This window comes from Macrotis lagotis, chromosome 1 (assembly GCF_037893015.1).
Source record: "Macrotis lagotis isolate mMagLag1 chromosome 1, bilby.v1.9.chrom.fasta, whole genome shotgun sequence".
Classification (NCBI taxonomy): domain Eukaryota; kingdom Metazoa; phylum Chordata; class Mammalia; order Peramelemorphia; family Peramelidae; genus Macrotis; species Macrotis lagotis.
In genome coordinates, this window is record NC_133658.1 from 437,373,678 (window position 1) to 437,400,238 (window position 26,561).

At 36.1% G+C, this 26,561-nt stretch overlaps 1 protein-coding gene across 4 annotated transcripts in view; it reads left to right on the forward strand.

Annotated features, from left to right (window-relative positions):
• The window catches only part of ACSL6 (acyl-CoA synthetase long chain family member 6), a 153,352-nt gene that overhangs the window by 100,143 nt on the left and 26,648 nt on the right, over positions 1 to 26,561 (forward strand). For all 4 annotated transcript variants that reach the window (XM_074213292.1, XM_074213289.1, XM_074213290.1 and 1 more), the window contains exon 10: positions 23,967 to 24,040. In XM_074213292.1, coding sequence (XP_074069393.1) covers positions 23,967 to 24,040 — 74 coding nt within the window. The remainder of the gene's footprint in view (positions 1 to 23,966; positions 24,041 to 26,561) is intronic.

Consider the following 26,561-nt stretch of genomic DNA (forward strand, 5'->3'; position numbering starts at 1 on the left):
TGAGCTTTACTAATGGAAAGGAGATGTCAGAAGTTTTGTAACTGTTGTAATTGCATCTAGCAGAACAATGGATCATGATTTGGGTGTACTTTAACCCTTTTAGAAAGAGTGACAGTTTCTCAGAGAGGTCTGTACCAGACAGACCCTTCCCATTAGTGTGGTTCATCCTTGATAAAAGTTCCAGGAGTTGGATGAAACTATGTTTCCATATATAAAGTCTCAACAAACAACTGAAAAGAAAATGGAATTTTATTTGGGAAGGGGGAAAAAAATTCTGCTTAATTACTGCTTCTTTGACAGATTTCATTTTATTTTTTAATTTTAGGTTGTTTTTTTTTTGGGGGGGGGTTGCAAGGCAATGGGGTTAAGTGGCTTGCCCAAGGCCACACAGCTAGGTAATTATTAAGTATCTGAGGCCAGATTTGAGCTCAGGTACTCCTGACTCCAGGACCGGTGCTCTATCCACTGTGCCACCTAGTTGCCCAAACAGATTTTATTATTGAATATTTCAGGAAAACTTTTTGGATAGCCCATGCCACAGGTCATTTTAAAAATATGCTTTACTATAGAATTGTTAGGTGGCACAGCCCTCCTGACTCCATGGTTGGTGCTCCATCCACTGTACCACCTAGCTAACCCTTACAACTTATATTCTAAAAGAGAGCCTTGGGCAGGGAGGTTAAATGGTTTTCTCAGTGTCATACAAACAGTATTTATGTAAGGAGTGGAGGGGAAAAGAGAAAAGAGCAGGGTGTAGATTTGAAGCCAGGTTTGCCTGACTTCAAAACAGTGTACAAAATATAATGTCATTGTAATTATGGAGCAATTGTTCCATAGCTATTACTGAAGACCTTTTGTGAATCTAGCACTGTGCTTGTAATACTGAATAGATCCATACTTAGGGAATTTTAAATAAGCTGAGAAGAAAAGAAATAAATGTACACTGAAAGCTAAAGAACAATTTGTTCTATGAACTATAGGTACCTACCTAGGTCATGAAGGAAATACCAAACTTAGCTAAGAAATGGTGCCTGTCCTTAGCAAGTTTACTCTAGGAGGGAGCTAAGATGTAAACTCAGGTAGCTATAAACTAAACACAACAAGTATATTAGAGTGCAAAACAAAAGTACAAGGAGGTAGCCTTAAAGTTGGTACAGGTGAAACTTCAGCACATGAAAAAGGAAGGTACAGCTAGGTGGCTCAGTGGATAGAGCACCGGCCCTGGAGTCAGGAGTACCTGAGTTCAAATCTGACCTCAGACACTTAATAATTTCCTAGCTGTGTGGCCTTGGGCAAGCTACTTAACCCTACTGCCTTGCAAAAAAAAATCCTAAAAAAAATGAAAAGGGAAAAAATTTCTGTTAGTGACAGACAGTAAATGCTGAGGGAGAGCTGAGAAGGGAGAGATCATTGAGATGGGGTAGTCGCAGGAGGCTTCATGAAGCTTGGCATTGAAAGATGAATTGCTTTGGTCAATGCTCCTGCTGTTGCTGTGTGTCATTTTAATTGTATCCAGCTCTTGAGAGTTTTCTTGATAAAGATATTGGAGTGATTTGTCTTTTCCTTCTAGGTCATTTTACAGTTGAGATACTGAGGTAAATAGGGTAAAATGACTTGCCCAGGGTCACACAACTAGTAAGTATTTGAGGCTAGATTTGAACTTAGATAGATAAATCTTCATGATTTCAGGCCCAGCACTCTTATTTACTATACCACCTAGCTGCCCTAAAAGTTGGAACGGTTTCAGTTATATACAGAGAAGGATCAGGTGACAAGACCAGACAATATTAGGTAACTTATTTTTTAGGTAATTCATTCCTTTGGTACATTTATAAATGTGAGGCAAGTTGAGTTAAACCTGAACTGAAGTTGTATTAGCTGATGGTTTTAGACAATCCTTCTTTCCTAATGAGTTTGTGTGTTTTGATTGGTTTGCAATTGTTTTACTTGGACTTAGTTCCTGTAATTCAAGTTGAACAAATGGCACACACATTTATGAGTACACCATTATGGGAAGGGGAAAAAAATAAAACATAAAATAACTGGAGAAAGTAAGATAGGTATAACCTAAATATGGTGCAGAAAATGAGGATCATAGGAGGTTAGACAGATGTTTGTCTTTCATTCTCAAAGAAGACCATGACATTGGGGAGGTGATACCATAACATGCAAGTGAATTGAATTCAAGTGAAGTAGTGCTGTACTAAGTCCCCAGCCTCACTTACTCCTCCAGAGTCATCTGGGTTGAGTAGCCAGATATGAATCAGGATGACTAGAGATGGTTCTGGATTTGGAGCAATCAGGGTAAAATGACTTACCAAGGTCACATTGCTAATAAGTGTCAAGTGTCTGAGGCCAGACTTGAACATGAATCCTCCTGACTCCAAAGCTGGTGCTCTATCCATTGTACCACCTAGCTACCCAAAACAAATATGGTGAAAAAATGAAGATTACAGGAGGTCCAATAGGGGACAGATGAGTGAGTGGGAACAGGAAATGAATTTCAAGAGGAGGTTGGGACATAAAAACAGCAATGATACCATAATTTTGTATACATTTCCAAAAGCATGTCCACACACTTATTTCATGATGCCAGGAATATCACTTCCCTTTTCTCCAGCTATCCCCAGCCCTGTATTTCCTCATTAATTCCACTGACACCTGAAAGGACTTGACTTTCAGGCCTAAAGACTTCTCTACTTCTTTTGCAAGCTCTTTGCAGATTCTTGGATAAAGCCATGATTAGCCTTCTGTATTTTCTCCCTTTACTCACATCAATATTTCAAGGATCCATGCTTACATTATTTCTTACTATGTGCCAAGAATGATGTTTCTGTCTCTTCCCCAATGAGCTAATTAATTTGCATACTGTCTGCTGAAAGTTAAACAGACCTGAAGCTCAGAGTGACCCTTATCCTCTAGGATATTATATTATATTCTATGATATATATTTTAGATAAACTAATTTTAATTTTTTATTTTTTAAGAAAGATTTTATTTATTTTAAGTTTTACAATTTTTTCCCTTAATCTTGCTTCCCTCCCCCCATCCCACCCCCACAGAAGGCAGTATGTTACATTGTTTCCATAGTATACATTGATCTAAGTTGAATGTAATGAGAGAGAATTCATATCCTTAAGGGGAAAACAGTATAAGAGATAGACAAATTATATAATAAGAAATAATTGTTTTTTTAAAATTAAAGGTCTTTGGTCTTTATTCAAATTCCACAATTCTTTCTCCACAATTCTCCATCACAGATATCCCAGAATTGTGCCTGATTGTTGCACTGATGGAATGAGCAAGTTCTTTAAGGTTGATTGATCATCAACCCCATGTTGCTGTTAGGGTGTACAATGTTTTTCTGGTTCTCCTCATCTCGCTCAGCATCAGTTCATGCAAATCCTTCCAGGCTTCCCTGAATTCCCATCCCTCCTGATAGAACAATAGAAATAATAGAACAATTAGTGTTCTATGACATAAATATACCACAGGATAAACTAAGTTTTAAAAAGATTTTAGTTAAATTTTAAATAAACTTAAATTTTAGAATAATTTTTAGGAAGTTTTGTAGATAATTTTATATATTAAAAATTAGTCATAAGATTTTTTTTCTGGTATATCAATCTGAAAAGATCTCAAGTACAAATCTGGGTTCAAATGATACATACATACATACTATATATATATATGTATGTATATATACATATATATATATATATATATATTACTGTCTGAGGACCAGCCAAGATAAATATCAGAGAAACATACCATCAGAAGCCTGGTTCCAAATGATAAATTTCTTTGAGTTATAGAGGAGATTTGACATGCTTCCTTTAAGGGAGCTCTCACACTGATAAAATTAGAGATCCTTAAAATATTAAAGGAAGAAGTAATAAGAGTAACAGACTATGAGTCAAGAGACTGAATTCTGGTCCCAGCTCAACTACTGGCTAGTAACAGTCTTAAAGGCAAAATGGATGTTAAGGTAATACATACACAATTTACTAAAACCCAGAGGAGCTAAGTAACTTCCTCCAGAATGCAGGGAGTAATTGAGCCAGGATTCAAACCCATGCCCTCTGACTCCAGAGCCAACATTCTTTTTACTTCCTCATGGATTTTGGGCAAGTCACATAATCTCATAATCAAAAGGCTACCAGAAGCTTCTAATTCAACCCTTAGAAGAGTAAGAGCAGAGAAACTTGTTGGAAAGATTATTTTTGTTTCCCTTTTAATATTTCCCTTTTAATTTTAGATAAATTGGTTTTCATTTTGTATATACCCTCTAGTAAGGGAGAACTGACTGCTTCCCATGCAAACCACAGAATTTTTTCCTAACTCAAACCTAAATTTGCTTTTTCACAACTTTTTTCCTTCTCCTAAATGGCAGTAATAAATAATACTTGTGGGGCGGCTAGGTGGTGCAGAGGATAGAGCACCGGCCCTAGAGTCAAGAGTACCTGAGTTCAAATCCAGCCTCAGACACTTAATAATTACCTAGCTGTGTGGCCTTGGGCAAGCCACTTAACCCCATTTGCCTTGCAAAAAAACTAAAAATAAATAAATAAATAAATAATGCTTGCCCTACCTCCCTAGTAGGGTAGTTATAAAAATCAAACAAGATAATGATCATGAAAGCACTTTGGAAACTATAAATCACTATGCAAATATAAGACAAAATGCTTATTATTTTCAAAATATCTTGGAGATACAAATAAAGTTTGAGAGTTTCTCAGAAAAGGGCCTTTTCCAATATAGACGTCTTCCTTTTTGGATCTATATTATTGGATCTATATCCCCTATGTTGATTATAATTCACACACAAAAGTGAGCGTGAACACTAATCTCTCACTGGAAGAGAGAGATTGTTCTCTCACAAGTTGGTCATGTAGTTAAAAAATACCTACTTCTAGATTCATGGTTTCTTTTTTTTAAATCAACAAATCTTTGCCATCTGTACTTCTCATCTTTCTCCTGCCCAAAATGAGAAAGAAAAACAAAAACCCCAGTACAGATATAGAAAAGTAAAACAAAAGCCTGCATAGTTATATTTAAAAAAAAAAAAGACATGTCTTAATCTGTCCTCTGATTCCATGATCTCTTTGTGGGCAGCATGCTTTGACCGAATCCTCCTGAATCATTATTGGTCATTGCTTTGATGAAAGTCCCTAAGTATTTCAAAGTTGTTTGCCTTTACAACAGTGTTAATGTTATATAAATTGTTCTCCTTCCAAATTGTCATTTCACTCTACATAAATTCCTAAACATCTTTCCAGGTTTCTTTGAAACCATACCCATCTTCATTTGTTAAGGTATTTCATATGGCGCAATAATATTCCATCATATAAATACACTCTAACTTGTGCACTCATTCCCTAGCTAATAGGCAAGTCCTCAGTTTCCAATTCTTTGCCACCACACACAAAAAAAGCTGATATAAATACTTTTGTATCTAAGGACCCTTTTTCTCTATGGGGTATAGCACTAGTACTATTATCATTGCATCAAAAGATATTCATTTCTTCTTAAAGCTGCTTGTTTGTATCCTTTGACGATTTCTCAATTAGGCAATATCACTTATTCCTGTAAATAAATAGCAACATATACATGTGCTTATGGATTAAATAGATGGATACAGAGATAGGGAGAGAGAGAGGAGAGAGGAGAAAGGAGGGAAAGAGAGAAAGAGAGAGAGAGCAAAAGGGGGGGAGCTTTATCAGAGAAACATACTGCAAAGGGTTCCCCCCATTTACCTGTTTCTCTTCTAGCTTTAAGTGAATTAGTTTTGCTTCTGCACAAACTTTAAAATTTATATAATAAAAAATTTATTTTGTTGTCAAACTCTTCACCTATCAAAAAATAATCTGACAGAGAATTTCCTCCCTCTAATTTGTTTATTATGTCACCCTTGAATGTTTAAGTTTTACTCATTTGCAGCAGTGAAATGATCTATCTTTAGTTCCTGACAGACTCCTTTCCCAATTTTTATTGAATAATAAGTTTTTAACCTAATAGCTGTAATCTCTAGGATGCTCAAGCACCAAGCTACTAAGTTCATTTGCTTTTGTATATAGTGTACCATTCTGTTCTAATTGATCAACATCTGTTTCCCTTTCCTCCTCCCTCACTGAGAAGGCAATAGATAGATAGATAGTACAATAAATAGTGTGGAGTCATTCAAAACAGTTTCAAATTAGTTACAATATGAAAGAAAATACAAACTCAAATAAATTCAAGAAAAATAAAGTAAAAGAAAGTTTGGAAGGAGATAACATTTTTCAACATAAATCATTTGAATTTTTCTTGTGTCACTTTTTGCTGAGAATAGCTAAGTCATTCACAGATGATTATCATATTATTGCTGCTATAGATATTCTTCTGATTCTGCTCATTTCACTTTGCATCAGTTCATAGTAAGTTTTCTCAGGTTTTCTGAAAGCATCCTGCTTGTCATTTCTTAGAGCATAATAGTTTTCCTTCACAACCATATACTACAAATTTTTCAGTCATTCCCCAATTGTTATTCATGCCCTCATTTTCCAATTCTTTGTCTCCACAAAAAAGATATACTGTAAATATTATACAAATACACACACACACACACACACACACACACATATACACATATGACTTTTGGTTTCTTTCTTTTGTTCTCTTTGGGACATAGACCAAGTAGGTGTATTGCTGAGTTAAAGGGTGTGCAGTTTTATATCCTTTCAGCAGAGTTTCAAATTGCCCTCCAGAGTGGTGGAATTAGTTTCAAAATAGATACCAACACTTCAGTGTCTCATTTTTCCAGAGTTCCTCCAACATTTGCCATTTTCCCTTTCTGTCATAATAGCCAATCAGATGGGTATGAATTGGCACTTTACGAGTTATTATAATTTGCATTTCTCTACTCAATAGTGATTTAGGATAATTTTATATTACTATAGATAACTTTGACTTCTTTGTCTGAAAACTACCTATTTATAATCTTTGATCATTTATCAATTGAGAAATGACTTGTATTCTTATAAATTTGATTCATTTCACTACATATTTTAGAAATGAGGACTTTATCAGAGAAACTTGCTGCAAAAATTTTCCCAGTTATGATTACCGTGTATTTCCCTCCATCTTATCCCCCATCCCTGCTTTCCCCTCTCTCTTTTATCTTTCACTCTATCTCTCCTCAAAATAAGCTCCTGCCTCTCCCAAACTGCCCTTCCTTCTATTAACCATCCCTTCTTTGTTTCCCTTCTCTTCCTACTTCCCTATAGGGTAAGATAGATTTCTACACTCAACTGTTTATGTTACTTATTCCCTCTCTGAGTCAATTCCAATAAGAGTAAGGTTCAAACATTGTGCACTAGGCTCCCCATCTTCCCCTTTCCCGAAAAAGCTCTTTAATGCTTCTTTTTTCACTTTTCATTAAAGATATTATTTGAGTTTTGCAATTTTTTCTCCCAATCTTACTTCCCTCCCCCACTCCCCCCCCTCCAGAAAGCAATATGTTAGGCTTTATTTTATTTCCATGTTGTACATTGATCCAAATTGGGTGTGATGACAGAGAAATCACATCCTTAGGGAAGAAACAAAAAGTATAAGAGATAACAAGATCAGACAATAAGATATCTGGGTTTTTTTTCCCTAAATTAAAGGGAATAGTCCTTGAAATATGTTCAAACTCCACAGCTCTTTATCTGGATACAGATGGTTTTCTCCATTGCAGACAGCCCAAAATTGTCCCTGGTTGTTGCACTGATGGAACGAGCAAATCCATCAAGGTTGCACATAACCCCCATGTTGCTGTTAGTGTTTTTCTAGTTCTGCTCATCTCACTCAGCATCAGTTCATGCAAATCCCTCCAGACTTCCCTGAATTCCCATCCCTCCTGGTTTCTAATAGAACAGTAGTGTTCCATGACATACATATACCACAATTTGCTAAGCCATTCCCCAATTGAAGGGCTGCTATGAATATTTTTGTACAAGTGATGTTTTTACCCTTTTTCATTATCTCTTCAGGGTGTAGACCCAGTAGTGGTTTTGCTGGATCAAAGGGTATGCTCATTTTTGATGCCCCTTAAGGCATAGTTCAAAATTCCTCTCCAGAAAGGTTGGATGAGTTCACAGCCTCCAATAGTATCCCAGATTTGGCACAATCCTTCCAACAATGATCATTATCCTTTTTGGTCATGTTGGCCAGTGTAAGAGATGTGAGGTGGTACCTCAGAGAAGCTTTAATTTGCATTTCTCTAATAATTAATGATTTAGAGCAACTTTTCATATGGCTATGGATAGCTTTGATCTCCTCATCTGTAAATTGCCTTTGCATATCCTTTGACCATTTGTCAATTGGGGAATGGCTTTTTTTTAAAAATATGACTGAGTTCTCTGTATATTTTAGAAATGAGTCCTTTGTCAGAATCATTAGTTGTAAAGATTGTCTCTGAATTAACTACATTTCTTTTGAGCTTGGTTACAGTGGTTTGATCTGTGCAAAAGCTTTTTAATTTAATGTAATTGAAATCATCTAGTTTGTTTTTGGTAATGTTCTCCATCTCTTCCTTAGTTATAAACTGCTCCCCTTTCCATAGATTGGATAGGTAAACTAGTCCTTGATTTTCTAATTTGCTTATAGTATTGTTTTTTAGATCTAAATCCTGTAACCATTTGGATCTTTTCTTGGTAAAGGGTGTGAGGTGTTGGTCTAGTCTAAGTTTCTTCCATACTAACTTCCAATTTTCTCAGCAGTTTTTATCAAAGAGTGAGTTTTTATCCCAATCGCTGGACTTGTTGGGTTTATCAAACAGCAGATTACTATAATAATTTCCTGCTCTTGCTCCTAATCTATTCCACTACTCTATTTCTCAGCCAATACCAAACAGTTTTGATAACTGATGCTTTATAATATAATTTTAGATCAGGTAGGGCTAAGCCCCCTTTTTTGCACTTTTTTCATTAAATTCCTGGAAATTCTTGACTTTTTATTTCTCCATATGAATTTGCTTACAACTTTTTCTAACTCATTAAAGTAAATTTTTTTTGAATTTTGATTGGTAGGCACTAAACAGGTAGTTTAGTTTTGGTAGAATTGTCATTTTATTATATTAGCTCTACCTATCCATGAACATTTGGTATTTCCCCAGTTATTTAAATTTGATTTAATTTGTGTGAAAAGTGTTTTATAATTGTTTTCAAAAAGTTTCTGAGTCTGTCTTGGCAAGTAGACTCCCAGGTATTTTATATTGTCTGAGGTTACTTTGAATGGGATTTCTCTTTCTAGCTCTTCCTGCTGTATCTTGCTAGACATATATAGAAAAGTTGAGGATTTATGAGGGCTTATTTTATAACCTGCAACTTTGTTAAAATTGCTAACTGTTTCCAGTAGTTTTTTGGATGATTTCTTGGGATTCACATCATCAGCAAAGAGAGTTTTGTCTCTTCCTTCCAATTTCTAATTCCTTCAATTTCTTTTTTTTCCTCTAATTGCTGAAGCTAACATTTCTAATATGATATTGAATAGTAGTGGTGATAATGGGCACCCTTGTTTCACCCCTGATCTTATTGGGAATGCCTCTAGCCTCTCCCCATTGAATATATTGCTTGTTGATGGTTTCAGATAGATACTGCTAATTATTCTAAGGAACAGTCCATTTATTCCTACACTCTTGATTATTTTTAGTAGGAATAGGTGGTGTATTTTTGTCAAAAGCTTTTTCAGCATCTCTTGATATGATCATACAATTTCTGATAGCTTTGTTGTTGATATAATTGAGTATACTAACAGTTTTCCTAATATTGAACCAACTCTGCATTCCCAGGATAAATCCTACTTGATCATAATATAATATAATGTATTAGCCCAGTGATAACTTGTTGTAATCGTTTTGCTAAGATTTTACTTCAGATTTTTGCTTCTATATTCATTAGGGAGATAGGTCTATAATTTTCTTTCTCTGTTTTAACTCTTCCTGGTTTAGGTATCAGCACGATATTGGTTTCATAGAAAGAGTTAGGCAGAGTTCCATCTTTCCCTATTTTTCCAAAGAGTTTATATAGGATTGGGACCAATTGTTCCTTAAATGTTTGGTAGAATTCACTTGTGAATCCATCAGGCCCTAGAAAATTTTTCTTAGGGAGTTCAATGATGGGTTGTTGAATTTCTTTTTGTGAGATAGGGTTGTTTAGGTATTTAATCTCTTCTTCATTTAACCTGGGCAACCCATATTTTTGTAAATATTTATCCATTTCACTTAGATTGTCAAATTTATTGGCATAGAGTTGGGCAAAATAATTTTGATTTATTACTTTAATTTCCTCCTCATTGGTGGTGAGTTCACCTTTTCCATTTATGATACTAGCAATTTTTTAAATCAAATTCAACATAGGTTTATCAATTTTATTATTTTTTTCATAAAACCAACTTTTGGTTTTACTTATTAATTCAATAGGTTTTTTGTTTTTGATTTTATTAATTTCTCATTTAATTTTTAGAATTTCTAATTGGGTATTTAATTGGGTATTTTTAATTTGTTCTTTCTCTAATTTTTTTAGTTCCATGTTTAGTTCATTGATTTCCTTTCTCTAATTTATTCATGTAAGCATTTTAAGATATAATATATCCCTTGATAGCTGTTTTGAATGAATCCCATAGGTTTTGGTATGTTGTTTCATTATTATCATTATCTACGATAAAATGGTTAATTCTTTCTATAATTTGTTTTTTGGTCCACTCATTCTTTAAAATGAGGTTATTCAGTTTCCAATTGGTTCTGGGCCAATCTCCTTGGCCCAGTATTGCATATGACTTTTATTGCATTGTGATCTGAGAAAGATCTGTTCACCATTTCTGCTTTTCTGCAATTGATCATTAGGTTTTTATGTCCTAGTATATGGTCAGTTTTTGTATAAGTGCCATGTACTGCAGAGAAAAAGGTATATTGGAGGGCAGAGCCAAGATGGTGACAGGAGAGGACTCTCTCTTAGTTGCTCTGGAGCAAAATATATAAACTAAGGACTCTAACTACATTTTCAAGAGACAGAACCCACAGAGGGATCCAGTGAGGCAATCCTCCAACACAAGGTAACCTGGAAAAGAGTGGAAAGGCTGGGCTCCATGGGGTCAGAGGGGTGGCCCACCAGAGGGGTTGCCCACCAGAGCAAAGGAACTTCAGCCTCCCAGGGGCAGCCCCAGGGTGCTGGGAGCCACGGCTCACAGCAGCAAGGGCAGTTTCCTGACCTACACCTCAGGGAGCACCAGGCACAATTTGGGGGGAACAGCGGGGTGCAGGGGACCTCTGCCAGAGTGAGCACATGAAGCCCAGCCCTCAGGGCACACAACGAGTGTGGCCAGGGCAGCCTAGATGCAGGAAGCAGAAGCAGGCAGAGCTGGCAAGCAGGAGTCCCCAGGGTATGAGCTGAGCCGAGGGAGGGGAGTGAAGAGAGACTGCCTAGCTCTGTCCTCTGTCCCTGGAGCAAGACTCTGGGGCTCTAACCACAAGGCTGAGGTCTAGGGCCCCCAATGAAAAGCAGGGCCCCCCCACCTCAGCCTTGTGGCAGAGAGGTGTACTTGTGGTCATTCACAGACCAGGAGGACAGAGCCTCACACACTGAGATCCTTGTGGGGGTGTCCCAAAAGCTCAGGAAGCATCCCAAAACCAGGCACAGGTTGGGGAAATGACTAAGCAGAGAAAAAAGAGGAACACCATAGAGAAATACTTTAACTGTGATCCCAAGAAGGATCAAAACATGCAATCTGAAGATGAGGAAGCACAAGATCCTGCATCTAAAGACTCCAAAAAAAAAAAAAACCAGAAATTGGGCTCAGGCCATGACAGAGCTCTAAAAAGAAAAAGGTATATTCCTTTCTATCCCCATTCAGTTTCCTCCATAATTTTACCATATCTAGTTTTTCCAACAATCTATTTACCTCCTTAACTTCTTTCTTGTTTATTTTATGACTCAATTTATATAGATCTGAGAGTAAGAAGTTGAGGTCTCCCACTAGTAGAGTTTTGCTGTCTATGTCTTCCTGTAGTTTTTTCAGCTTCTCCTCTAAGAATTTGGATGCTATCCCATTTGGTACATATACAATATTGAAATAACTTTATTGTTTATGGTACCTTTTAGGAGGATAAAGTTTCCTTCCTTATCTCTTTTAATGCTATCTATTTTTGAAGCTGCTTTGTCTGAGATAAGGATTGCTATCCCTGCTTTTTTCACTTCAGCTGAAGCAAATATATATTTTGCTCCAACCTTTTACTTTTACTCTATATGTATCTCTCTGCTTGAAATGAGTTTCTTGTAAGCAGCATATTGTAGGATTCTGGTTTTTAATCCACTCTGACATTCACTTATGTTTTAAGGGAGAATTCATCCTATTCACATTCAAAGTTATGATTACTAATTCTTTATTGTCCTCCATGTTATCTTCCCTCTGTATTCCCCCCTTATCTCTAGTCCCCAGTATTTTGTTTCTGAATGCCACCCCCTTCAGTGTGTTTACCCTCCTATATCTACCCCCTCCCCTTTCTTTCCCCTTTCCCTTTTTCCCTTTTCCCTTCCCTTCCTTTTGTTAGTTCCCATTTGCCCCCCCTTTCTTCATCTCCCCTCCCAGTTCCCCCTTTTAATACTTGAATGGTTAGATGTTTTTTAAGTTAACTGAGTATGTGTAAGTTGACTTTAAGCCAAGTGCGATGAAAAGAAGATTCAGGGGTTTCTCCTCTGTTCCTTCTTCCCCTCTATTACCATAGGTATTTTGTACCTCTTAGTGTAATGAGATTTACCCCATTCAATCCCCTCCTTCCTCCCGTCTCCTTTCTGTCCCCCTTTTTAAGGAGGTAGTGTTTTTAAAATCTACTTGATCATAGAAAATTGAGTATCTGTCACTTCTATCTAAGTACATTCTATCTAATAGAGTTAAAATTCTTGAGAGTTATTAGCCTTTCTCCCAAGTGAGGTCATATCCAGTTACATCCCATTGAATAGCAGTCTCATGGATAGGTCATGAATGACCATCACTTCTGGCTAGGTATATTCTCTTTGTTAGAGTTACAATTCTCAAGATTTATGAGAATCTTTTCCCCCATGCTGGGATATAGCCAGTTTCAACTTATTGGATAGCAGGTTGTTGTTTTTTTTACTTTTACCACCCCCCCATTTGTTTTTTTTACCTTTTCATGTGTCTCTTGAACGTCCTGTTTGATGTCCAGATTTTCTATTTAGCTCTGGTCTTTTCATCAGGAATTTTTTTTTTTTAGTTTTTGCAAGGCAATGGGGTTAAGTGGCTTGCCCAAGGCCACACAGCTAGGTAATTATTAAGTTTCTGAGTCCAGATTTGAATTCAGGTACTCCTGACTCCAGGGCCAGTGCTTTATCCAGTGCACCACCTAGCTGTCCTTCATCAGGAATTTTTGGAATTCTTCCACTTAGTTAAATGTCCATCTTTTCCCCTGGAAGAGAAGGCTCAGCTTTGCGCAATAGTGGATTCTTGGCTGCATTCCAAGCTCCCTTGCTCTTCAAAATATCTTGTTCCAGGCCCTTCAATCCCTTAATGTTGATGCATTCAGGACCTGCATAATCCTCACTATGGCTCCTTGATATTTTAATTGTTTCTTTCTGGCTGCTTGCAGGATTTTCTCTTTTATCTGATAGTTCTGGAATTTGGCCACAACATTCCTTGGTGTTTTCATTTTAGGATCTTTTTCTAGAGGGGATCCATGTATTCTTCCAATAGCTACTTTGCCCTCTGGTTCCATGATATCAGGGCAATTTTCCATCACTAGATCCTGTAATATTAAGTCCAGGCTTTTTTTTTTTCTCTTCAATGTTTTCAGGAAGTCCTATAATTTTCAGGTTGCCCTCCTCAACCTATTCTCAATGTCTTTGGTTTTGCTGATGAGGTATTTTACATTTTCTTCTATTTTTTTCTATTTTTTGATTTTTTTTAACAGGCTTTTGCTGTCTCTTGGAGTCATTAGTTTCTTCAGACTCCATTCTTTTTTTTTTTTAGGGAGGAGTTTTCTTCATTAACCTTTTGCAGCTCCTTTTCCAATTGGTTAATTCTACTTTTGAAAGAGCTTTCCATTTGACCAATTGAGGTTTTGAGAGAATTATTTTCTTTTTTGCATTTGCCCATTTGAGGATCTGAGAGAATTATTGTCATTTTGTATTTGTCTAATTGTATTTTCTAAGGATTTTCTTCTTGTTGCAAGGTATTAATTGTCTCTCCAAATTTTCCAGTTGATTTTTAACCTCCTTCCTTATTTCTTCAAGGAAGTCTTTCTGTGCTGGAGACCAGATCATATTCTCCTCAGGGGTTCTAGGTCTGAGTTAGGGTCTTTTCCTTCCAAGAATTTTTCCATGGATCCACCCTTCTGTTGACCCTTCTTCATTTTGCTAAGATCCTGAGTTGGGGAGGGGCCGTTCACAGGGGTTTGGTGTTGGGATCCCTAGAGGCTTTAGTCACTGAGTGTAATTTCTCTGATTGGCCAGTAGGAGATGCAGGTTGCTTTCTCTGGAGTGTCTGTGACCTTGATTAAGGCCTTCTTTGGCTTGAAGGGAGGGGTTGAAGCTATCAAATCCTTTTGCCTTCAATCATTGGTGGGCTTTACCCTGGAGTGAGGTCATTCCTCTCTCTGTTGTCAGCTGGGCTGGTTCTTCTGCTCATTCACCTGTGCCTGAGGCAAAAGTAGTTTATAATTGTTTGTTCTGGAAAGAGGCCTCAGTAGCAATGGAGGCGTGGACTCAGAATTCCTCAGACCAGAGGAGCCCAGGGATGGTGTGTCTGCAGCTCTCCTGCAGTGGAACTCTCCCCCCAGCCCTGTTGGCAAGCTCCAGAAGGTCAGCATGCTTCTGCTCCCTAGTTGACTCAAGCCCCCATGGTCTAGCACCACCTCTGATCCAGCAGGTCTGTCTCTCAGGCCCTCAGACTCCCTGGTTCCAATTCAGCAGTTAATCTGGCTGATCCAGGGCTGATCCACCCTTTGAGCCCAGACTCACCCGCCGGGACTCGCCCAAGGCTGCTGTGGAAGACAAATGCTGAGGTAGATGTTCTTTCTCCTGGCTTTTCTTTCCGGGTTTTGTGGGTCGGATTTCTGTTAAGAGGTTTGTTTCATATGACAGATGGGGAAAGATCAGGAGACTTTAGAGCTGTGCCTGTCTTCTCTCCACCATCTTGGCCAAAAGTCTAATGCCTCTTTTCTGTGAGATGATTTATTCCATTCAACCTCTTCCTTTACCTTTCTCTCAGTGGATGCCTATTTCTCTCAAGTTTTTTTTTGTTAGATATCATTCCATCATAGTCAATTTACAGCTATTCCCTTTGTATACTTCTTCTAACTTCCTTAATAATGATTTGACTATAATATTCCTGAGAGTTTTCATTCATTTTGGATTATCTTTCAGGAGATGAAATTGCAATTAATTTTCTTACAATTATTTAGTCCTATCTTTATACAAATAAAGAATATTTCGTAGGTATATTAACATGGTTCTTGTCTGTGTCTTAGAAAGTAGACTACCAAGTATTCAATGCTTTCTGAAGTTATTTTAAATAGAATTTCTCTCTCTGTGACTTCCTGCTGGATTTTATTTCTAATATATAAAAATTCTAATGATTTACATGAGTTTATTTTATATTCCGCAACTTTGCCAAAGTCATTAATTGTTTCAGTTATTTATTTAGTCTACTCACTGGGCTAATCACCAGATCTGTAAAAAAGCAAAAATTTAATTTGTTTTGTTTATTTTGTCCATTTCTTCTTTTTTTTTTGCTTTAGCTAATATTTCTAGCATAATACTCAATAGTAATAGTGATGCAGAAATCTTTACCCCTAATGTTAGTGGAAAGATCTCTAGATTATTAATCCCGATTATGAATAATGCTAGCTCTTAGTTTCATAAATTCAAGGTAAAATGAGGCAATTTAGTTTGGTCAGAGACCACTAGGATACTCACAGTAAGTTAGAATCAAGGATTATGATATATTCTGAACCTGGATCTATAGACCTGTGGAACTGAGGAAGCAGAGGCTGAGCAGCCAGAGCTAACATAGATGTAAAATGCAGAAAGGTAATAAAAGTCAATACAGAATATTTGTTTCAGCAATATTCAAATAATCTCTGGTATTCAAAAGCAGGGACAGTTATACCCATATCTAGAGAGACTGTGACACGACTGTTGTTATGAATTCATCCTATTTCTTTGCACAAATGGCTGCTATGCAAGAAGCAATAAAGAGAAGTGGGTAGAAAACCAGTGTGAGAATCAGTTAGATCTGGGTTTAAATCTCATTTCTTACACTTAACCTCTTAGTGGTTGATACGGATCTGCATTGGTAGATCATATCTCTTTACCTCATGTTCTGTATACTGTTAATTTTATAGTTCCAACAAAAAAAAGTATAGGAAAATATTCCTGCCCTTAAAAGAGCTTAGGTTTCCTGAGAGCTATAATATATATTTAAATAAGAAACCACAAAGTAATTTCTGCAGGGAGAGAGCAATAAAAAGAGAGGGAATCAGGGGAAAAAAATTTCACAGAAGAGATGAAGCCTAGAAAAGCATATATAAAATATGTACTATGTGCCATTAAATATATGCTATGTGCCAAAGTACATTTCATGTAAAAGTAAATATTTGGGGCGGCTAGGTGGCATAGTGGATAAAGCACCAGCCCTGGAGTCAGGAGTACCTGGGTTCAAATCTGGTCTCAGACACTTAATAATTACCTAGCTGTGTGGCCTTGGGCAAGCCACTTAACCCCGTTTGCCTTGCAAAAACCTAAAAAAAGAAAGTAAATATTTATATTTTACTAACTAACATAGGTAAGAAAGTTCATTCTTTCACAACACATTTAAAAAACCAGAAATTGGGGGCGGGAAGGAAAAGATGGAGAAGCACAGGCACTAGGATCATAACAGCTTATTTTAGAGGTGTCTAGGAAGCAGTGTAACGGGTCCAGGAAAAGGAAAAATAAGAAGAGAACTCATCAATCATACCCCAGAGCCTTAGGAAAAGGAGAGTTAAAAAGGAAACGAGTTCAGATGATGTGTCTTGAAAATGGCTGGAAAAATGGCCTGAAACAAAAAAGAAAGAGTCAAAGTTCACCAATAAGTGCCACAGAAAACTTGGGGATTCTAAGAAATCAAAGTGAAAAAAGATTGTATTCTTTTTAAAGCATTCTAACAAAGAAAAGAAATATGCTCCAAATAAATTTCATCCTCTGCTTAGTGAATTTCCACTATCGAAATCAGATTTTTTTTCCTGATGAGAAATTACAAAGATTAGGAAATAAGATCAGTTTTCATTTGTTACTGAGAGTTTTATTCTATGAGTAGAGTATGACTTGAATGAAGTAAAATGTAGAGTTTGAGTGTAGAACTTGGAATCAGAAAATCTCAAATTCTCCCTCAGACATCTGTGACTAATTAATTCATTTAGCCTTTATGTATTTCAGTTCCTTCCTCTAAAATAAAAATAAAAAATAAAAAAGTACCTACCTCACAAGGTTGTTGTGAGAATCAAATGAGTATAAACAGGTATAAAACACTTTAAAAACTTTAAAATACTATACAAATGCCACTTATAGGTATGTCGCTAGACCATAAAAGATAAAACACAGGCACAATTATTCAGAGATAAAAAAAAAAACAATTTAAATTCTATTTCAACCTCTAATCTTTGAACTAACTGTTTAGTAGTATTCCTCCCTTTTCAGTGCATCTAAATATACAAACCTTGTAAATTTAATAACCAGGAGTATGCATGGCGATGTACCTTTCCTCCTGATAGATTATCTCCCAAGGTTTTCTTTGAATGTGAGATGAGAAAACTCAGAGATTTTATCTGCTAGATCCTGAAAGGATTTCTTTCATCCAAATTGCTGAATCTCCCCTTGAAGTCCAATGCAGATGAGGTAAGTAAGTTTTCTTGTTAAGCTAACATGTCATGTTCTGGTGATCTTATCAAGAGTGCTGATTGCTGGGGCAGCTAGGTAGTGCAGTAGTTAGAGCACCAGCCCTGGAGACAGCCCTGAGTTCAAATCCAGCCTCAGACACTTAATAATTGCCTAGCTGTGTGACCTTGGGCAAGTCACTTTAACCCCATTGCCTTAAATTTAAAAGGAATGCTGCTTGCTGAATCTATCATAAAGGCAAAATTGAAATCAGTTAATAGTGTACCACTCTACAACTTCAAGTTAATAAATTCATGAACTTTTTAATGAATTGTCTACTATGGACTTCCTTTTTTAATATCTGTATTTGAATTTTAAGGCTCTAATCTATACAAACAGGTTTGGAGAGAGATGAGAACAGAATTTAATAAAATAAGTAGTTTATATTCAAAATAACCACCAGGATCAAAAGATTATCAGTTAAGAGCTGGAAGGGATCCTAGAGATCATCTAGTCCAACTCCATTATTTCGGATTTTAAAAAATTGAAGCACCCAAAAGTGATTTGCCTTGCCCAAGCTAGTTTGTCTATAATTATCTATTTTCTGCTAAAACCAGTGAGTATAAACACAGACAAGTTCTAAGGAAAATTGCCTTTCTGATACATATTTAGGAGAGTGAAGAAATGAGGTAACTTGTAACTACGAAGAAAATAGAATCAATTTATTTTGCAAATTATTGTTTGCCATTGAGTGACTTTTACAGCATCTTTAATTTTGTCTGAATTCTATTCAGGAAACACTTATTGAATTAAATTTGAAGAACAAAGGCAAATTTAAAAGGCTTAGTAAAATGTATTATACAGCTTTAGCATAGGAAAGAATCTTAGAGGTCATCCAGTTGAACATCCTCAGTTCACTGATAAGGAAATAAAAGGCCAAGATAATAAACAGAAGAGCTTAATTAATAAATAGAAGAATGTAAATCTAAGTCCTCTGATTCCAATTTCAGTAACCTTTAGCTGCATGTGTCAAAACCAAACAGCCTTTATGGTAGTATCTCCTATGGTCAATAATGGCCTATTTGAGTGAAAATGAAGAGAAAGGAGCCTTAATATCATCTTTAGTGTTTAACATGGGGCAGCTAGGTGTGATATAGAGGATAGAGCACTGAACCTGGAGTCAGAAAGACCTAAATTCAATTTCGGCCTCAGACATTGCTTAGCTTTGTGACACAAGGCAAGTCATTTTAACTTCTGTTTGCCTCAGTTTCCTCATTTGTTAAATGGGGATAATAATAACACCCACCTTCCCAGATTTGTTGTGAAGATCAAATAAAATAATCATAGTAAAGCACTTGGTACAATGCCATCTAAATGTTAACTATTGTTATTACAAATATCAGAGAGAATTAAATGCACTTTTAGCTAAAGTCATTGGAGTCTTAGCTGCATAGATTTTTGCTTAAATCACCCAGATAATTGTAACAGTATGTATCCACATATTCATATCCATGCATATACATATCTAGACCCAAAGCACCACTGGTCTGTCATAAACATAATATTCTTCACAGAATAGGATTAGATGAATAGAGAACTCATCCCCTACAGGCTTTAGCCACAAATAATTTGGTTTCTGCCACAAAATCAAGCCTGTACAAAGTAGAGATTCCACTTTTGATATAAAAATGATCAATCACAACCTGAAGGAAATTATGCATAACTGATAAAATTAATGTTTCTGGAGGTATTTATACTATATTATATCATATCATATTATATTAATTATATTAAAATATTTTTAAAGTCAATTTAGTTTGGGTGAATTCAGAAGGTTTTCAAAAAGTTTTGGACAATTTCTATTTTACCCCTTTGTAAATAACAAACATTTAAGATAAAAATTTGCTGGGTTTTGTGGTTTACAGGGGGAAGCTAATGACAGGTAAAGATGAAAGAAAACTCACACCAGAAATGAGTAGATACTTCCTACTTTGTGAGGCTTCGTGGGAATGCAGAGTTCTGTGTGACTTTGTTCTAGCTAAATCCTGAAGACTGGGTCATGTTCCAGAAAAGGAAATGACACATATATTTCAGCTGCTCCATTTCTGCAGAGTGGTAGAGAGGCCTAATATGAATACTGAATAAAATGTAGGAGTCATTTGCAGGTGCTGAAAAAAATACAGAATGTTCATTAAGAAGAATGGTTATGTCTACTGAAGACAACTTGATGAATTCCTGTTTAAGCATTATAGGTGGATGACAAGCAGTACAATTCTCTCTGAAATTATTAATATGATTTTTTAAAAATACATTTTCATTTATATCTTTCATTTGTATATCATCTAAAAATCTTTTTAAAAAAATCTTCATCTCTTCCCATTATACCCCTCCCTGAGTCATTCCTTAAAAGAAAGAATTCTTATCTAATCTCTTCACATGGTTGACCGATATTGAATTTGAAAATATAAGAAGATATTGAAGATCACATAAAGAAGATATAGAACCTCATTTTCATATAGATTCTGAGGATTTTAAAGTCCTAAGGTACTTTATTCATATATATATATATAATATATATATATATATATATATTATATATATATATATATTCTTCTCTCCCTAAAGATAAATTGGTGGAGAGTCTGCTTATCCACTTAAAGAAATGTAGAGAAGTGACACTATGGAAGAAAACACATGCTGAATTAATCTTAATTGAACAGATGCAACAATCATATTTTGTTGTGGAATTAGCAGGATGACTCAGAACTTCAAGACATGACTAAGAAACTTCTATACAGTCCCCCCTGCCTTGAGATTCTCTTGTCAGGGAACCAGCAGGATTTTAAGTCAGTGTTCCATGAGACTCCACACCCCTACCTCCTGCCTTTTCACAGAAGCCCATGTTCCATCCTAGAATTTTGGATGAGTTCTTTGAAAATTTCCAGAATATTCAGCTCCAATAGTGATGAATGAAAAGTAACATACAGAAAACAACTGGTCATCCTTTCAGCTGAGGAAATTTTCAGTCAAAGACTTTTGTAAGCAAATTTTTGGGAAAAAAAATGTCTTATTTAGCTCAATTTGAGAAAAGTTGTTTGTGAAGAGCATAATTTTATCTCTCCTTGACACAGAATTGAAGCAGATGACATATGAAATTCCTTCTTAAAAAGGGTTTTTTCATAATGGAAGCCATTCATAAAATATTGTGATGTTGAAAATTGTAATGTACCATGTCATCAGACATTTACTATTCTAGTTTGAATAACATATGTGTGTGACTTGAGCACACATTAAAGAATTCAAAAGTTTTTTTTAGTAAATTTCCATTCTTTCCCCATCTCCTCCCAGAGTGTTATCCCATAAAACATACCACTTTTAAGAAAAAAGAAGAAAAATCAGCATAATTAATCAATACATCAAAAAAGTCTGAAAATATGTGCAATGTGAAACACTTATGGAACACCTACCTCTGCAAAGGGATGAGCTAGTAGTGTCTCTGTCTCTTCTTTCAAGCCATGCTTGTGATTTATTATTTTGCAATATTCACTTTGGATTATATATATATATATATATATATATATATATATATATATATATAGTTGTCATGGCTCTGTTTACTTTTCATCAATTCATATCAGTCTATTCATGATTCTTTGTATTCATCACCTTCATTATTTCTTTCAATGCAGTAATATTGTATTATATTCATGTACCACAATTCACTTAACCACTTAAAGTTCTATATACCATACATATGTAGTTGAAACCTGTCCCTTAAATTCAGAGGTAATACTATAACCAATGACTATTAATTGTGGTGGTTAAAAGGTTAACATATAACATGGTATATGAAGATGACTCAGGTCAATGAGTCTGTAACTCTTTTGTCCTTCTGTCTATGTTGGGAACCATTGTGTATGGGAGTATTATGAATTATCTTCACCTGGTATCCTTGAACACCAGTCTTATCTTACTAAATGCCATGGGAGTGGGAGTGGATTAGAGACTGGATGGATATTTAAGCACTTGTATTCTGGTGAATAAAAGGAGCACTTGGGGATCTTGAGGGAGTACTTGTCTTCTTTGACTTCCTTGTCTCCTGCCCCTTCAACATTCGCTTGGGGAAGATTGGGGGAGTCCAGAAGTGGGACTCAGCATAATAGTCCAGAATAGGAACTCACATGTCTAGAACTTCCTAAGTAACATGCTGGGGCTTTCAGTGCTTTTCATTTGTTAGGTGGAAAGCACATGCTTTCCATATGTCTCTTGGTTTTTCAAATTTCCACTATTCCTGAAGAATAACTATGAACGAAAATTAGGCTTATTCTCTTTGAGGGTGGAGGATTGAACTAAGTATAAAAGGCAGAAGCTAGCTAAACCAGGCAAGGTATATAAATGAGGGAAGCTGGGTAAAACAGTAGATAGAGCACAGGACCTGGAATCAGGAGGACCTGAGTTCAAATCCAGACTCAGATACTTGATACTGTGTAACTTTGTGCAAGTCATTTAACCCCATTGCCTTGCATCAAAACAAAAACAAAATGAAGTATACAAATGACTCAGAATACAACCCCTACTCAGACACTTTTCATTTTGGAGTTGCACCAGTCAAAACTTGTGCTCTTCAGAGAGGTAGCTTTTGTTTCCTATGCTGCAGTGAGATATCAGAATGGGACCTGAAGTAGAGGATTAATAATATTATTCTTGTTTCTATGGTGCTTTAAGGTTTACAGGGACCTTTCTTCAGAACACTTAGCCAGGTAGGTAGCATAAGCATTATTATCCTGACTTTACAGGTAAGAACACAGATGAGGCTTAGGGAACACTCAACAATTCAGTACCTTCTTGAATCCATATTGATATGAATATTGCTATTCATATTAATGAGTGTATCCAGTGATGCACTGAACAATATTAGTACTGCCTACTGTGCTATATAGATCACAGATGACTAATTCTGTGCCATTCTGTCCATGTTTACCTTTCCCTCTTCAAATAAATCTTCCACAGGGATCTATCCAATGTGCTAGAGTCTTTTCTCTTAGTGAAATTACTAGTGAAGCCACTGAACAGACCATCTGAATCTCAAACTCCTTGATGAACCCAGCTTGTTTTTGTTTGGTTTTTTTTTTTTTTTTGACCATATACACTTCCTATGTGACCATTTTAAAATAATGTCTTTGCAACTTAGGGAGCAGTCATTCTGCGTATCATACAAATGACCCCAGTATCCTTAAAGTTTTTCCAGATGTCAATGTTTTGAGCCTCTGAGTATTGAAATCTCTGATTTTTGTAGTGGGGAGGAGTAAAAAAAAATATTGCTCTGATTGGTCAAGAAATACCACATTCTATTTCCCGTGGTTCACAGTGTTCTGGGTAGATGCCACTGGATCGTGACTGCAGTGTTTGGATGTGATTTAACACAGTGCTGTCCACATATGACTAAATGCTCTAAGATGACAGCACTATTTTAAGCATCTCCAGGTAACATGTTGTACTTGATGTGTGGAGCAGAGGTGTTTCTACTGATGCCTCCTTATGATATTGGCAATAAAAATAATGGCAGATGACCTATGTAGCACTTTCTAGATTATCAGATCTTTTGGTTTCAAGAGCAGTGCTCTTCACATAATATCATTCTTTAGAAAGAACAGCATTAGGAGCATTAGGCATACTAAAATTGTAACATCCTGCATAGCTCAGAAAGGCACTTTGGTTAACTTACAGAATCCATTTCCCAGGTTCAGGCAGGCTTCTCTTTTACAGAACCATGCCTGTTAGCAACCATTTCATCCACCCCCATCACAGGGTACAGACAACACTCAATTTATATAATTCCCAGTTCCTAGAAAATCCTTTGATCTTAGATCTTTAACTCAATGGTAGGTGGATAAGCTTGGTCTAGACTTGCCTCTTGCTCCTAAGCATGTGAAGCAAGTTGCCCAGCTATTTGACAGAAGGGAACTGAAGCTTGTTGTTCCATAATTTGCTAAAAATATGATAGTTCTACAGAGTGTGGAGGCTCTCAGGAAGGAGCCCTATGATTTTCCCATTAACATGGCCTTTTCTTTTCCTTCTCAGGGAACCCGAAAGGTGCGATGCTCACCCATGGGAATGTGGTTGCTGATTTTTCAGGCTTTCTGAAAGTCACAGAGGTGAATATGGCAGTATCAATAATGTGGTCAGAGAGCCCATCCAGGACATCTTGACTTTTCAGGTTCCTTTTCACTTTGCAATCCTGAATATCATATGTGAGCCTGGTGCTTTAGTCCTTATTTAAGGAAAACCACCCTGGCCATCAGTGGAATTGTAAAAGTCTAAATATGGTGACTTACTCTGCTTTAATAGGGAGCACCCAATGATCTCAGGAGTTATTCTACAAAACCAAAAAAATCATTTCTTACCTGTTTCACATAGATTACTTAATGTTACTATGTACAAATCAAATTTGTAACTGTGAATATATATGCATTTCATAAAGTATGCAGTCCATTGTCACACTTGCATTTTAATAACAATTTCAAAATTCTATTTTGACCACTCTTTTTAAGTACTATTACTTTTTAAGTACTATTACTTTGTGATGAAGTTTTTAAGGTAAATCCTAAATTAAACTAGTAAAATTTTTAGTCCTAAAGAAGTAGATTTTAAAAACTATTTTATTCCATATGTACAAGATACAATAAATTTTATCCAATAGAGAAAGGGATTATGAACCTTTTTGTCTATGCAAAGTTACTCTAAATATTTGTGCCTAATAACAGTTCAAAGTTTATGGAAAAGGACTTTGGCAAAAAGAGACAAGTAGAGAACTATAAGTGAGCTCTGGATCACTAACCCAAGCTAAGCATTTTCTACAGCTAATCCAACACAATGTACATGTGGGAGTTCCTCAGTATGGGAATAGCCTCTAACTCAAAACATACCTCTTTTCTTAGGGACCTGCCCTGAGTCCCAAAATGTTAAATTTTACAAATGGCATATGTTTGTTAAATGTTTAACAACTGTATCAATTCTAAGCTCCATTTTAGAGCTCCATTCAAATTTAGCCAAAATATCAGAACAGAAAAGGATGACATAGAAAAAGGAGAGAACTAAGAGTCTGAAATGACAGCTTTTGAAGGCAGTTATGGACAAACTATGCCTTCCACAACTCAACTGTACTCAGTTTAGAAATAGGAGTAGTAGGTTCCCTGAGATACAGTATCATGGAGTACATGAAAGGTATATGTTTTTCTAACAAATGACTTTTTTTATTTTATAATTTTTTTTTTATTAGATAGTGAGTTTTACAATTTCCCCCCCAATCTTACTTCCCTCCCCCCACCCCAGCCAAGGAAAGCAATCTGTTAGTCTTTACTTTGTTTCCATGCTGTACATTGATCCAAATTGAGTGTGATGAGAGAGAAAAATCATATCTTTAAGGAAGAGACAAGAAGTCTAAGAGTTAACAACATCAGACAATAAGATATGGTTTTTTTCTAAATTAAAGGGAATAGTCCTTGAACTTTAACAAATGACTTTTTAAAATAAATGCACATATTTTTATTTTCATAAAAACCTGACCTCTGTGGCATGAATATTTATTTTGTGTAAATATCTTGAATTACAACATAGGCTCAAAACTTCCCACACATAGTGTCACATTAAGGTAAATAAGTCTGTGTTTCAAAATGGAAAAACTTTATCTTTCAATACAGTGTAATTAAATATAAGTTGGCCACTTCTCTCTAATTTCATCTCATAGGAGGTTAGATTAACTCTATAAAGTTTCTGTGAAGGTTTTCATTTTGTGTGTTTGTATTTTCATCCATTTCCATAAGAAAGAGATATTCCCTGAAACCCAAATTGTGGAAGACAACCCAATGACTTCTCTTCTTTTCTCTACACACTCCCAAACTGTGACTGTGACAAGGGTGTTGCAACAGCTCCTAAACCTGGGAAAAAGACTTTGAGACTAAATATTATTGTCCTCAGACAGTAAGTGAGTGGTCCTGAGGATTTGGCTGGCACTGTAGTCAAGGGACATCTTGTCCCTTGTAGTCTATCTGTGTGTACATTTTTGGCAATTCCACCTATGATCATTATGAAGGTCAAGGAGATCTTGGATCTGTTCCCCCAGCAATTTCTTCTATCACTTGTTCCCCCAGGGCAGAAATAAGAAAGTGCTCAAAGGGAAAAAAGGGAAACTGAAGATAGAAAAAGAATTTTGCATCTTTTTTGTCTAAATTATTTATGAATAGGGTGGGGAAGATTTCAAGCATCAAATCTGCATTGATCCATGCTTAAAAAAACACTAAATTTTTGCCTTGTGCTCCCATGCATGGTGTAATTTGCAGATTTCTTCATAAAAATAGTGCTTTTTTCGATGGGGACTCTGCTCCACTGGTTTATATGTGCTTCATTTTGCTCTTTGCTGCTCCCAATAACCTGAAGTCATTGACATTGTGACCTAACAGTTCGCTTCCTATACTGCTCTTTCTGTTTCTTTCTTTTTCTTTCTCTGTGTCTTTCTTCCTCTACTCCTTCCTATGTCTTCTATTTCTCCCTTTCTTCTTCAGTCTTCCTTACTCTTTTCTGCTCTTCTAACCCTTTATCCATCCACTCTTTCTCTCATTTCTTGTTTCTTTCTGTCACATTCATCCTATCTTCTCTCTCCTCTTCCTCTCTTTCTGT